At 34.5% G+C, this 13221-nt stretch overlaps 2 protein-coding genes across 3 annotated transcripts in view; both read right to left on the bottom strand.

Annotated features, from left to right (window-relative positions):
* Positions 1–2367, bottom strand: part of LOC147078632 (protein argonaute-2-like) — a 60883-nt gene extending 58516 nt beyond the window's left edge. The window contains exon 1 of the mRNA XM_085960292.1: positions 2187–2367. Coding sequence (XP_085816418.1) covers positions 2187–2199 — 13 coding nt within the window. The 5' untranslated portion in view covers positions 2200–2367. The remainder of the gene's footprint in view (positions 1–2186) is intronic.
* A 6458-nt stretch (positions 2368–8825) lies between these two features.
* The window catches only part of numb (NUMB endocytic adaptor protein), an 80806-nt gene continuing 76410 nt past the window's right edge, over positions 8826–13221 (bottom strand). For both annotated transcript variants that reach the window (XM_085960284.1, XM_085960283.1), the window contains 2 exons: positions 9505–11648; positions 8826–9444 (listed from right to left, as the gene is read on the bottom strand). In XM_085960284.1, the coding sequence (XP_085816410.1) occupies positions 11228–11648 (421 nt within the window). In that variant the 3' untranslated portion in view covers positions 8826–9444; positions 9505–11227. The remainder of the gene's footprint in view (positions 9445–9504; positions 11649–13221) is intronic.

The raw sequence follows: 13221 nt of genomic DNA, 5'->3' as shown, positions 1-13221 counted from the left end.
GAAACAAAGTAATAAAATATATCCTACGTTTTTGTGCAGTTTTATACACAATGAGCTGATTTGTTTTCTTAACTACACTGAAATCTTATTATTATTAATAATTATTGTATCGATTTTTTTATGTCTTTAGAAGGGGAAAAATCATTTATTAAAATGGTTTAAAAACTTTGTACAACAAACAGTGGGCTTCGGTTGTGAAAAGCTTTTGTTAATGTATCTAAATAATTAATATAAAATACCGTGAACCAGTGGCGAAGGGTGGAGATAGGCTGTTAAGATCCGACATAAATAGTGCATACTAAATTTTGTCCGTCAAACTTATTATATTATTATTATTTGTTATAATATAATAAGTTTTATTATTTATACTATATTTTATATTATTATATTATTTTTCATTGAACTAATAGCGCCTGTACACATGCATGGATTTACTGTCGGCAATAGTGCTTATTTTAAACTATCGTGACAATAAAATTACTGTTTACACGTAAAAGTGCTGACTGACTCTCCAATCTCATTCTTCAAGAGTAAGCGAGATACGATGTTGTCATTTTATAGAACTTTATTGACAGGACGTATTGAAAATCGGTTAACCTTAAAATGAGTAGTTCATTTTTTTACCGGTAGGTTCGCCATTATCGGTCTACTGCGCAGGTGCAGATCTTACTTGCGCATAAAAAATTCAGAAGCTTCCAAACTAGTTTGATTCATGCACGCAATCTTGCCAACTGCGGATTTACTGTGAACAGTAAATCCATACATGTGTAAACGGGGTATAAAGACTACAATGTGTAGGTTTTTAAAATTCAATTAAACCCTGTCTAATCCAAAACAAGAGTAGGTAGATAATAGTCAAAAAATATTTATCTATCTATAAAACATCTAAAATTATGACCATATATTATATTTTTAGATATTATATAGATAGGAGAATATTCTATATTGATTATGGTTTGACTAAGCAGGGCTTAATGAATTACTAACACCATCTGTAATTTATATATTCTTAAACAAAAAAGTATGACTGAAAAAGTGAGCACTATTTTGTCGGATTGCCCATAGCATACCGAAACTGGTTTTGGCATGATCTGATTGAATTTTAAAAACTAACCAGCAACATTTAGTGTGCACTATTTATGTTGAATCTTAACAGCCTACCTCCACCCCTCGCCACTGACGTATACGCTATTCCATCCAGGTAAATTTATTGTTGACGTTATTACGTATATTTCACAGGTGGAGTACGAATAATTATGTTCATCACTTGCGAATCCATTTACGTGTATTATCTGTGACTTGATAAAGTAAAAACTTTGATGAACAATGTAGACAGATAGACGAATGCCTCTGCTTGAGGCATGCACAAAACTACTCATTGTGAAATCGGAATTAAAAGTTTAAGTGAAAGTGGATGATGAAGTGATTAGATGTGGACTCAGCCGAAGACATAGGCGATCCAATACTGAGCATGGAGCACTTTCGCTTGTAAAGAAATTTCTATAAGTAGAGTGAAAATTTTCCTACCTAATCGATTCTAACAGTGGCAGAAGTAAATGCTGCAATGCCTGATGGAGTAGGTGATTTTTTTAAATCAATACCCTATCATTGTGCAGTAATGGTACTTTTACAAGCAGCTTATAAAGTAGCTCAATGTCATTGAGGCTTTTGACAGTTAAAAACAAATCCAACAACCAAATGTAACCCAGAGAAAAGTATGATGGTCGTGTCAAGTTTTCATTTGTTTTAAAATTTGGAAACAAATGCTGGCCACAATAATTTGAACTTGCTTTTGTTTGAATCGAATTTAACAAGTTGGTAATGAAATATGTACCTACATACAACCTCTGTATTACATTATTTCATAAATGTCATGTCATCCGTCAAATTCGATTTCTACATTTTATGTTGTGTATGGTAAACAATGACGGCAGCGACACCAATTTAAAGGTGGATTGGTGGATATAACATGACAATATAATTGTGATATTCACAATACAACCACAAAAATACGATTACAAAGTGTTATAAAAATGATTTCAAGTTTGTAAATGTATCTAGGAAACGTAGGTATAATAGTTATATATGCATCAAATACATAGATAAGACAATTAATAGTTGAGGATGCTAAAATATGGTGCAATAATGTAACAACATAGGTACAAGAGGATCACAAAAAACAATACCTTTTTTCCCCATCTTAGCAGAATTGTTTACGTTAATCGCAATAAACGATATCTAGATGTCAACTGAAATTATCGAATTTTGTTAATGCTTCAATAAACTGCAAAACTTTCGACTGCAAAAGTAAATGTTAACAAATACTAATCAGAATACGTTGTGTCCACTTCACTTTTTAACGTCAACGACGAGGTCGACGAGAGCTGCCATGTCAAAGAAAAAAAATACCCGTTACATTAATTTTCCAAATTTTTAAAATACCTAATATAAAATTTCTCGTCGAATAATATTTTAATCTCGAATAATAAGCAGAATACTTTTATTGCTATCAAACTGCTCTCTTCTTACACTTTTCAACATTCAAATTATAATAATAAATAGATAAGAAAATATGTGAATACCAAAGAAATTGAAGACTTCTCTTTAGTAATATACCAACCTATTTTTATTATAATAATTTTGTTTCTGTTCAAAATTATTTTTAACTAGACTCCGATTTCTATAAGCTGGCGTACACGTCATCGCGTCACATTGACGATGGAGTTGGCGGGGAGCGGACGTAATGCTAAGTGCTCGGCCGTAGTCAATTGGCGGGCGCGGCGCGGCGGCGTCTTGCGAAACTCAAACGTATAACCGTGTGTATTATGCCCCAAAAATCACACTGTCTACGAACATTTTACACACGGTTATACGTTTGAGTTTCGCAAGACGCCGCCGCGCCGCCCCCGCGCAACCACTACGTTCTTGCACTAAGTGCAAGAACGTAGTGGTCGCGCGGGGGCGGCGTCTTGCGAAACTCAAACGTATAACCGTGTGTAAAATGTTCGTAGACAGTGTCTTTTTTGGGGCATAATACACACGGTTATACGTTTGAGTTTTGCAAGACGCCGCCGCACCGCGCCCACCAAATGACTACGGCCGAGCACTAAGATGATGAAGCGGGGGGAATTTATGAATTTAGTTCCACTAGTTCATAAAAGAACCTTGATGACGTGCGTGATGCCAGCTTATAGAAATCGGATTCTACATAGTAAAATAGGTAGGTAATTAATTATTAGAGTTTATTTTGTGGAAATAATTATTATTACACATAAAAATCTTGTCATAATAATATATTATTTGAATTTCTTTCAGACGCTGCTTTAAAATAATCGTAATGGATTATTTAGTTTACAAAAAATTAATTACCTATTTTAACAAACCTGAATTGGAGGAAAAGAACTTAGACCTGGCAATACATTATCATTTTCTTTTTCTAGATAGTTTAAAGTGGCCGATGGGGACTCCCGCGACAATTTTGTTGGTGATGTCACAATAATTATTTTTAAAATATTCCAAATAAAAATATATTCAGTTCTCGAAATAGAAAAATTTATGAACCAAAGCGCTCGATAACATACCAAAATAATATTAGTAGGTATGCGATTTTTTTCATATAGGTACCTACTTACCAATAATAATATACCTACCTACTAACAGACAATAACGCAATTACAGTTGACACTCGAGACCGAAATTTTATAGAAAGTAGAAACTGGAATCACCTAAAAACTCTTTGTAACACAAGACATTCGCAATTTATTGGTTGTAGAAATAGAGATTTTGTAGTTTTTAGCAAGCGTCTTGACAATTTTCAAATTACCTAAATGAAAGTACTCAGTAAGTTATGAACCGGAACGCTATTTAAAATTTTTTCACAAGACAGCGCGGTAGTTTCTAGGATTACACGAACCAGAGCCGGCCTCTGATCGATTTCGAGCTCTGATTAGGTACCCACCTACCTATTAGTAGACCATAAACATGACTATCCTAATAATATAATATACCTACCTAGTAGAAGAAATTAATAAGAAAGGTAGAAATGCAAAGCCATAAGCCCTGTCCACATTCAGGCTCTTTTTCATTCGCTAGAATCTAGATGAACGCATTGCAGTCTGCCTCAAACCGATTTAAAAATGGCCATTTATTATGATGAAAGAGCCAGCGCACATAGATCTATCACAGATGGACATCTCTTTAAAATTACAATTTTAAAATAAAGGGGAGCCGCAGAGATCACTGTTTTTTAGCATGGGGCTTAACGCCCGTGGAAACCACTGCTTTAGGTTCCGCCAACCAAAAATAGGTTTAAAATTACTGGTGTCTAGTGAATGCTAACCGATATCTTGGAAAGTTGCTGCCAACATGCTCCGGTCACGCCGCTGAAGGGTACCACAGTATATGGCGGAAATTTTACCTGTGGGGACGTACATAGAAGCCAAATTGGGATATGTGGGGAAACATTAAAAAAGAAAACACAACATTTAACAAGTAATATAATCATATAATTTGGAGTAATATACATTTCTGGCAAATAATTATTCTATTAAGTACATTTTATAAGAACCATATTATACAACGCGTCCAGCTGTCATTTGACAATATGTCTAAGACTCCGTCGAAACTTTAATACAAATAATAATAATGTAACGCCATCACAAAGTAAAAATACATTTTCGCAACATTCCGCAATGTTACCAGCTTAATATATTAGCATATCACTGTTCAATAAACAACGTCATTAACTGTTTTTTTTACGTCTGGGAAATTATATTCCATGTTTAAATTACCAAAATTTTATTAAAATACTGAATGAGTTTTAGGCCAAGTGAATAAAAATGAGTATTAGAAGCATCCATTAAAAAAAACCAATAAGTACATGGTGAGAATCTTAAATATGTATATTCTATTATATTGTGTAATTTCACAAAATATGTACTTCTCATCACATGACATCATTCTGATAACAGATATAGCATGGAATGAAGATATTCTTCTAATACAATGGAATTAAAGAAACCAATCATTCAAGCTTTGAATTATGGACTTATCGGTATTTGTTAATAGACACCTCATATGCTATTACATTATGTTTTCTTCAGTATATACTTGCAAATTACTATAGTAAAGTGTGAAGACCACCTTAATAAAATATGAGAGAAATCCGGTGCAGATCCTGGCCGCCTTCCAAAGTGGTTTCGAAGAAAAATAACCTTTGGCCATTTACTCAACCAATTGGGACCATGCTCCGGATCTAAACACATGTGAATTTACAAGATACGAGATTCAAGCCCGCAACCCACAGCATCAGATGTGGATATTCCGCCAATCGGTCACCACGGTGATAGCTTAATTAACGAGTAATTTTTATTCACTTTGCCTCCTAATATATCAAACCATAAAGATCCATCAACAATAGGTATTATCACTTCATCTTTATTAAATTTATTATGGTGGAACAATTTTATTTAACCTTGAACATGATGAACGTAGATGCAATATCTTATAGAGCGCGGCAATTACGAAGGGGAATGGGATTATTCTTATGATTGCTATTCCTGACTGCCTATTGCATCGCTTTCTCTCGCTCGGTGCCGGTCCATGTCTTATTTTCTGTCAAAACCATTGAATTTCACACTAATGTGATATGTTTATATCAAGGTTTTCTTTTAACCCAGATAACAAGCACAGTGTGGTTCTTCAACGTCCTTGTATATTTATAAAAAAATAATACTTAGTGATAATATCTTATTGTCAACAAAGATCTGAAGTGAGACGTAAATATAACTTAATATCTTTACATTATTGGATAAATTCACAGGTAAAATTTATTAAGTGTATTTAAAAATATAATAACTGTGTTCACAATAATTCAAAATACTAAGGTTAGGTATCATATGAGAGAATCGTTATGTACATAATGCGGCTCTTTTTAGGCTTAGCCACTATAAAAAATAATCAGGTATGTTTTATACAAAAGTCAGATAAAATATTAAGTAAAAATACACTTAATGAATTTTGCCTATAACTCGAGACATGTTTAATCGAAGATGGGAAAGCTTGTCGAGTTAACGTTATGACGTTGATTAGTCGAATTTTGAAAAAAACAATTGAATAATAACAATCTTACATATAATATATATTATAATATTAATAACAGTAAATTAATATTTCAAATAGAAGAGTTAAGATCGTTCGTGTACACAAAGAATTACAAATGAAATGAAAAAGCGGCCGTCAGTAATTGAAAAGAATTTTCAACTAATAGAAAATCCTGACGGTATACGTTGTTATTATTACATAGAATATTTTAATTTTGCTTAATTTTCTTTTTTCTAAATATTTTTTTTCTATATTCAAATGAAAAAAAAAAAAAGAAAAAAACTTACATGTGAAAAGGGTGCAGGATTTTGCATATTTTAATACTAGTTTGACTTGCGAAAGAAGTCGTGGCGCAAAAAACATGTTCAAGGCATTTATTTTCATTGTCAGCGGAACAGACGCTTACGACACGCTCACTAGACTAAAGCCATTTTTATTCATTCGCCTCGGAGCGTTAGAACAGTGCAGCACGAACGAAGAGTCCATATAAACAGATTAACCCACAATTGCCGAGAAAATAAGACATTTTAACTATTACAAACATCTATTGGTCAAAGTGTTGCCCAAAAATTTAAAAAATCATGAAAATTTCGAAATTATGGATATTTCAATTTCGTCTCCATAAAAATTACAATTTTTGTAGCATAAGGACCTTTATTTTTACAACAAGGATTTATTGTAAGCCCCAATTGTGGATTACGGTTATTATATTATAACAAAGTGTTATAATTCCATGGTGTTTGTGCTCACTTCTTTAGATATCATTCTGCACTCCTCTAGAACCCGACGCCGAAAGATTATAATGGTGATACCCTACAAATGGATAAATTCACTCTTAAAGCATACACCTTCTACGATCTAATCACATTGAGCTTAAAAAATATTTATTAATAATATAATTAATGTGAAATACAATAGTATATTTACAAAATCGTGTAACAGTCTTAATTATTAATGATTCTCTTTACGGGGTTAACCCTTCCGCAGACTGAGCTGCCCATCACGGATGAACATTGCGCATCATTAACAGTTACAGACAGGTTACCGAGGGTGTTAGCAGCAAGCGCCACACTGAGACCGTTAAAACTTAAAATTATATTACACTGCATCAAAAGAATCCAATTAAAAATAAATATATATATTACGTTTTATTTTAAAATACTTCTTCAGTATGCCAACACAAAAAGAAATAGGTTAGCTAGTTCACACATCTGTCAAACAAATTCTTATTTCGAAATTACAAGGTTTTACAAGTTCTTCAGTTATCTATCAGAGATGAATATTCGATATGTATTCCTAGAATATCGAAAAAAGAGACATGGATGGATACAATATATGTATGGACATGATTAAGATTATGTGAATTGATTTCTGATCGATTAGACTTGTTATGGGTGCAAGAATCTTACACAGAGGTTCGATAATACTAGCATGATTGAAGTGTGATTAATTAGTTTAACAAGATAAACAGACAGTATGATTTTTCCGTAACTTCTACAATTGACTGAATAATTTTAAATGCATAATCCATGTATCTGCAATATTCTCCAAATAAAATTTAAAACAGTTTTCTTAAAACCTTGTAACATTTAACAGCAGCTCCATGTCAAAATTGGTTGGAAAAAAACAAAAAAATTATTTGTGTCGGAATACTATACAGACGTTAATAATACATAATAATATACCAAAATTTAAGGAATAAAACAACAGGCAAGTCTTTTTTTAAATCTCCACTAAAATAGACAATACCGTATTCCGAATAACAGTACTCTCATAACTTTGTTACAAATTAATAAATATTTTGCATCGTTAGTCTACCTAGTTACATAGGTGCTCTTTATTATGCAACTATGCGGGTAAAATACTGTTACATGTAAAAATCGATGCTGGGCAAGCAAAGGTTAACAAAAAGCATTGTCGACTTAACTTGTGAACCATATACGTCCAAATTACAAAATGTCGTGTATGACAATTAAAGAATTGCTAATGTTTAGGCTAAAAAGTTTTTATTTACAATGCCTAGGAGACTAATTATAATTAAAATATGCAGCAAATATTGTATTATTTATTCGCAAGATGTTTAATCAATCCTGAATTTTATCATTTTGAACAGTAATTGGACATAGATGGTTTGCAAACTTAAGACAGCAATATCAGATTTTTAATCTTTCATTTCGTATTTGAAGGAAAAATTGAAAAATAAAATAAACTGACTTCAATTATTAATAATTACCAATCCTTCTGACATATGTACCTAAAATTAGTAGACTTTCTCATTTTACACTTTAGCATGACAGTTTTCATTAATACAAATAAATAAATCATGTGGTTCGATAAGATTTGAATTATTCTTTATTACAAATTTTGAAAAAATGCCATACTTTTTTTTGTATACACCGTGAATGAGATAGAAAATTTACGGCGCCATTCTTTTTGAGGAGAGCTGTCAAAAGTACATTGCCAATGCTCAATGTAAGCACATCACCGCACTAAAATAAACTTAAAAATATATTCACTATTATAAATTAAGACAGTCCCCTATAAGTTTGCCTGATAATACTATATTTAAAAGCAAGCACGCTTTCAAAAGCAGTCAAGATGGTGTCGTAAATCATTAGCTACATTCACGTGTATAAATGAATTTTGAAAATATATATTGCGTAATTCGTAATTTGACTATCAAAATTCATAATTCAAATTTTTTCATAATTCGAATTTTTTTCGAAATTCCATTCCTTTTGATTTCAAATTAACAAAATGAAGCCACACTCAGATTATACGAAACAACGTTCAAAATACAAATTAAAATTAATTTATACAATATTATCCATCTACCGCGATGATTCCTTATAAAATAGGAGTTAAAAGCTCTGACTCACGAAGTTAAAAAAATGGGCACAAATTATTTGCATGGTGAATAAATCGCTAATGTTGATTACGTATATTACGTATAACCATCAATGTGGCATCCGTTATTGAAACACTATCTCTTCTGAGAGTTAGTGATGTAAAAATATTATTTAGAAAACAAAAAAGACACAAAAACAAAACAAGCTATAAAAACGATGTCTTATGCTAAGAGGTTTAAGCTGTCGAATCATATGAGCTGTATTTAAATACATATGTATCAAATTTCAAATAATTAACGTTAAAAAACTGTTAAAAAGTTCCCAAGTTTATAACATATCGTAAAATAAAGATTCTATATTATTCAAATCAATTAAATCCCGTACTGGTTCACCATCTCTCCAAACAGAAAAGATTGATTTCTTAGATCAAAAAATTCTAAGTATTAGTAGTAGATGAATTACTAAATGAACTAAACAAATTGGAAACGAAATCCTAAATGGACAATGGTATTTATTTAGTACAGTCAAAATTCAATTTGGTTCTCTCGTGAACCGACATAAGATATCACAGAGGAAATTAACAGGACAATCACTCGGGTGTATTGAAACATTTCATGTCCCACGCACTCTATTGGTGAACCAAAAGCAGGCTTTAGAAGACTAATAAATTGTAAATTCCGAAGCTCACATAAGACTCGGGAACCTGGATATTTACTCTGCGAAACGCAGTCCTAAATGTTTTCAAAGGGAAAATTCTCTGCCATATTCATGGGCCAACGCTCTGTTTTGTATAACGATTCCAGCAGCACAGCTCTCTACGCTGGTTAGGTCATGGTCATGGGAACTGCACCTAGATGGACAATCGATGTCTGATACTGTTAACAGTTTCGTTTTTAATATTTTGGTTCTCTTGTAATGATAACAGGGAAAATGAAGAAGACAATCACGTATGTGTACGAGTGATGACAGTAATGATGAGTAATATGTATCATCACCATCACCATCACCATCACCAGTGGTGGAATAGTATACAAAATTTCTACAAAATTGGAATCGTTTGGGTACCATTTATTGAGCATAAATCATTATGACTGACTTAGATAAAAAAAAAAATAATAATTAAGTACTTATATCATAGAACAAACACAACACAACACAATCTTGTTGTTTAGTAAGTTTAAAAGTGGGCTTTGGGTGAGTATTTTGTTCAAACACAAGACAACCGATCGATTAATTTAGCTCATTACCGTTAAGATACCTAATTAAATTATTTAGAACCATAAATATTGTAAATCAAATATTTGAGTCTTGCATCTAATATTCAACAAAACAGAAAATAAGAATTCAATAAATTATGTAGTAAAAGAATATTTTTCATCCCCCAGTTCAAAAACCACGGGCAGTTTTTATGTGTGCTCCCGAGACGCTGTCAGCTTTGAAAATTGAGCAAACCATTGAGTGTCACAATACTGTCAGGATTTTTTTACACTTTGGTGGTTTTATGCTTTGATTGGTTTCAGAGACATTGTGATAAATACGTTTCTTTTTGAGAGTTGCGTGCTTTCTCATAAAGCCACCGCCTCAATCGCTTCATGGAAAATCATCACGTTTTGACAACCCCGTCATGCCACAAGACATAGAGCGTTTATCTCTACAATAGTTTTTATTGAATTTGAAGATAATTTATAGTCCTACACAGGTAGTGGCATTTTGTTATCTAAAAACACATAATTAACAATCTTTAGCAAGTATTGGTGACAGATTATTATTTATCATTTTTTGCATTTTCTATATTAGTAATACTAAGGTGAAGAGTTAAAAACTTATATTTTTTCTCCTTTGTAAAATTTCCAAAGTGAACATTGCGTGGTATTGGAACTAGGGATATGGATTGAGTTGATCATCTTTTACCTTCACAAGTGAATTCTGATCAATCGTATTTAGAATACTATACATAGTAAAGTAACGTGTAAAATTTTCAAGCTTATATGCAAAGAAATACGACCGCTCGGTGGCCGGAATTTCACAAGCTAGTCTCGCCGCCGCAGAATTTACAAAAAACTGTTACACATTTTTGAAGGACGTCACGTTATCCGGTCGCGCTCGTTGAAATCTTTGTTAAGACATTATATTATGAAATACTGAAAACGCGTCGGAAGAACGAGCCACGATTAGAATTACAATCTAGGGAACCTATAATACTAATTGTGAATTAGCCAAAAAGCCTTTCGACAGATATGTAAGTTGCAGACTGTGCCGTAGAAGAGTGGCGGCCCTCACAGGGCCTGCTGGAGGAAAGGGTTGGTGGGGCGGACGGGTGCCGCCCACTCCGCATCGAATGGGTCCCCGCCGAGGGACTGCGCGCGGGACTTGAGGGGAGGGGCGCGCGCCACCCTTCCCAGCCACTGGTCAGGGGCCGGCAGGTCAGCCGGGAGAGGCTGTAGAGGTGGAAGGGGGCCGTGCGAGGGTATTGTGGGCAGGGGGGGCAGGGCGGGTGGCGGTGCCGGACAGGGCTCCTCTGATAGCAGTTGCAGGCCGCGCGCAAGCCGCTGGCACATGGCTGCCACCTCGTCTTCCGGATCGGGTGACAGGGGCAGCAGGGGCTGGTAGGGCTGAGGACCTGAGGCGGGCCGTAGCCTCTCTAGATTGCTCGGCAGATCTCCGATGCGAAGAGACATCTGTCGTTTGAATGGTGAACTGAAAAAGACATATTTATAATTAGTTATGATTAGATACTTAGTTTAAAATGCTTCCATATTTTACAAAAAAAGATAAGACAAATTTGATATACAGTAGGAGAACCTCTGTTGTCCGGATCTCGATTATCCGGATTTCTTTTTGATCATCAGTTTGATGCGATTGTCAAGCTCAAATTACATTGCCAGTTGATTATAACGCCGCTTATAATCTGCCACGATCGCCTTCAATCGTGAAAAGTCTTTTTTGAATCCAACTCAAACGGAGGTGAGTTGTGACAGAATTGCTATAATTCCTATTTTTGGGGATGATTCACTTGACAATCGTGTCGTAGATTACCGAAAACATATGAAACTATCCGATTAACCTCGAGCTTCCAAGTATGACTGTAAATGGCGTGTCCTATCATACGTTTGACATAACATAAATTCGATGTTTACATAATGAAAGCTCCCTATCTTTATTCATTATTTTACAAACAACAATGATAGAAAAGAAAAAAATACAGCAAATACAATCAGCAATTCGTTACTTGGCTAACTGTCATCTACAAATCTCCAATAGTTTCTATTAGCATTTAAAGCAACAATATATTATGAGCATAGCCGGCTGACAGGGCTCAAGCCTGGGGGGCCGTGCTCATGGGGGGCCCGGCGTGGCGAGTCGACCAAATAAGTGAGATAAACACACATCACAAATTTGCTCTAAAACAGGCGCTATTTTCCTTTATGAGTGGTTATATTTTAAAGTATGTGGTTGTGCGATGTAATTTTTAATTGCGTCGTTACGTGATAACTTCATAATTCAAGTGGATGTAAGTATTAAAAATACACTGAAAGATACCCTTAATTTTACTGTGAACGTCATTTGGAAAATGCTACTGTGGAGCGTCACACTGCCTGTAGCCTTAGCGATAGGTAGGGGGGCCCGACAAAGATCCTAGCCTTGGGGCACGCTTCATGATGTGGGGGCCATGATTATGAGGGTAGACTGTTACCACATCCTCTGGGTATGTCCGAGAATGTGCTCCAAGAAGGAAGAGATTCTCAAGTCGGTCCAACCAGCCGTTGGACCCATCGGGCCATCCAACTTGGTCTCCAAAATGGCCAATTGTATTGCTTTTAAAAAATGTGCAGCGTCTTACTGCAAGTGTGAAGATCTCTTCACACAAATTTTGCTATCCGTATTGATTAGCTTCGTTTTTTGTTATATTATTAAATTCTTTTTATTTCTGTTAATTCTCCGTGCCTTTCTCTACATCGGCCTTTGTATTAAGAGTAAAATCATTAGAATCAGTCAAAGCTCACTTGAGAGCGTGGCGAAGACTTGGGTATCTGCTCCTAAGACATTACCAGTGTGGAAAACTGCTGATGCTTCACATCCAAACGTAGGGCCTCGTGATACGCGTGATACCGATAGAGGCCGAGTGTGATGCGAGGCGGGTTGGTTTGAAGGGGTCTGTGTTTGTGTCGTTTAGTGTTGCCACTACCTTGACCAATAAGTATATAATTTTTGGTTTACTTATAATTGTTAACACTAGCAACCGAGCACCGAGCGTATATTATGAAACAAT

Source organism: Rhyacophila brunnea, unplaced genomic scaffold, assembly GCF_057557595.1.
Source record: "Rhyacophila brunnea isolate RB1 unplaced genomic scaffold, BYU_Rbru_1.0 scaffold_11, whole genome shotgun sequence".
In the NCBI taxonomy this organism is placed as follows: domain Eukaryota; kingdom Metazoa; phylum Arthropoda; class Insecta; order Trichoptera; family Rhyacophilidae; genus Rhyacophila; species Rhyacophila brunnea.
The sequence above is the reverse complement of the archived record's forward strand: the minus strand, read 5'-3'. Positions and strand labels throughout refer to the sequence as shown.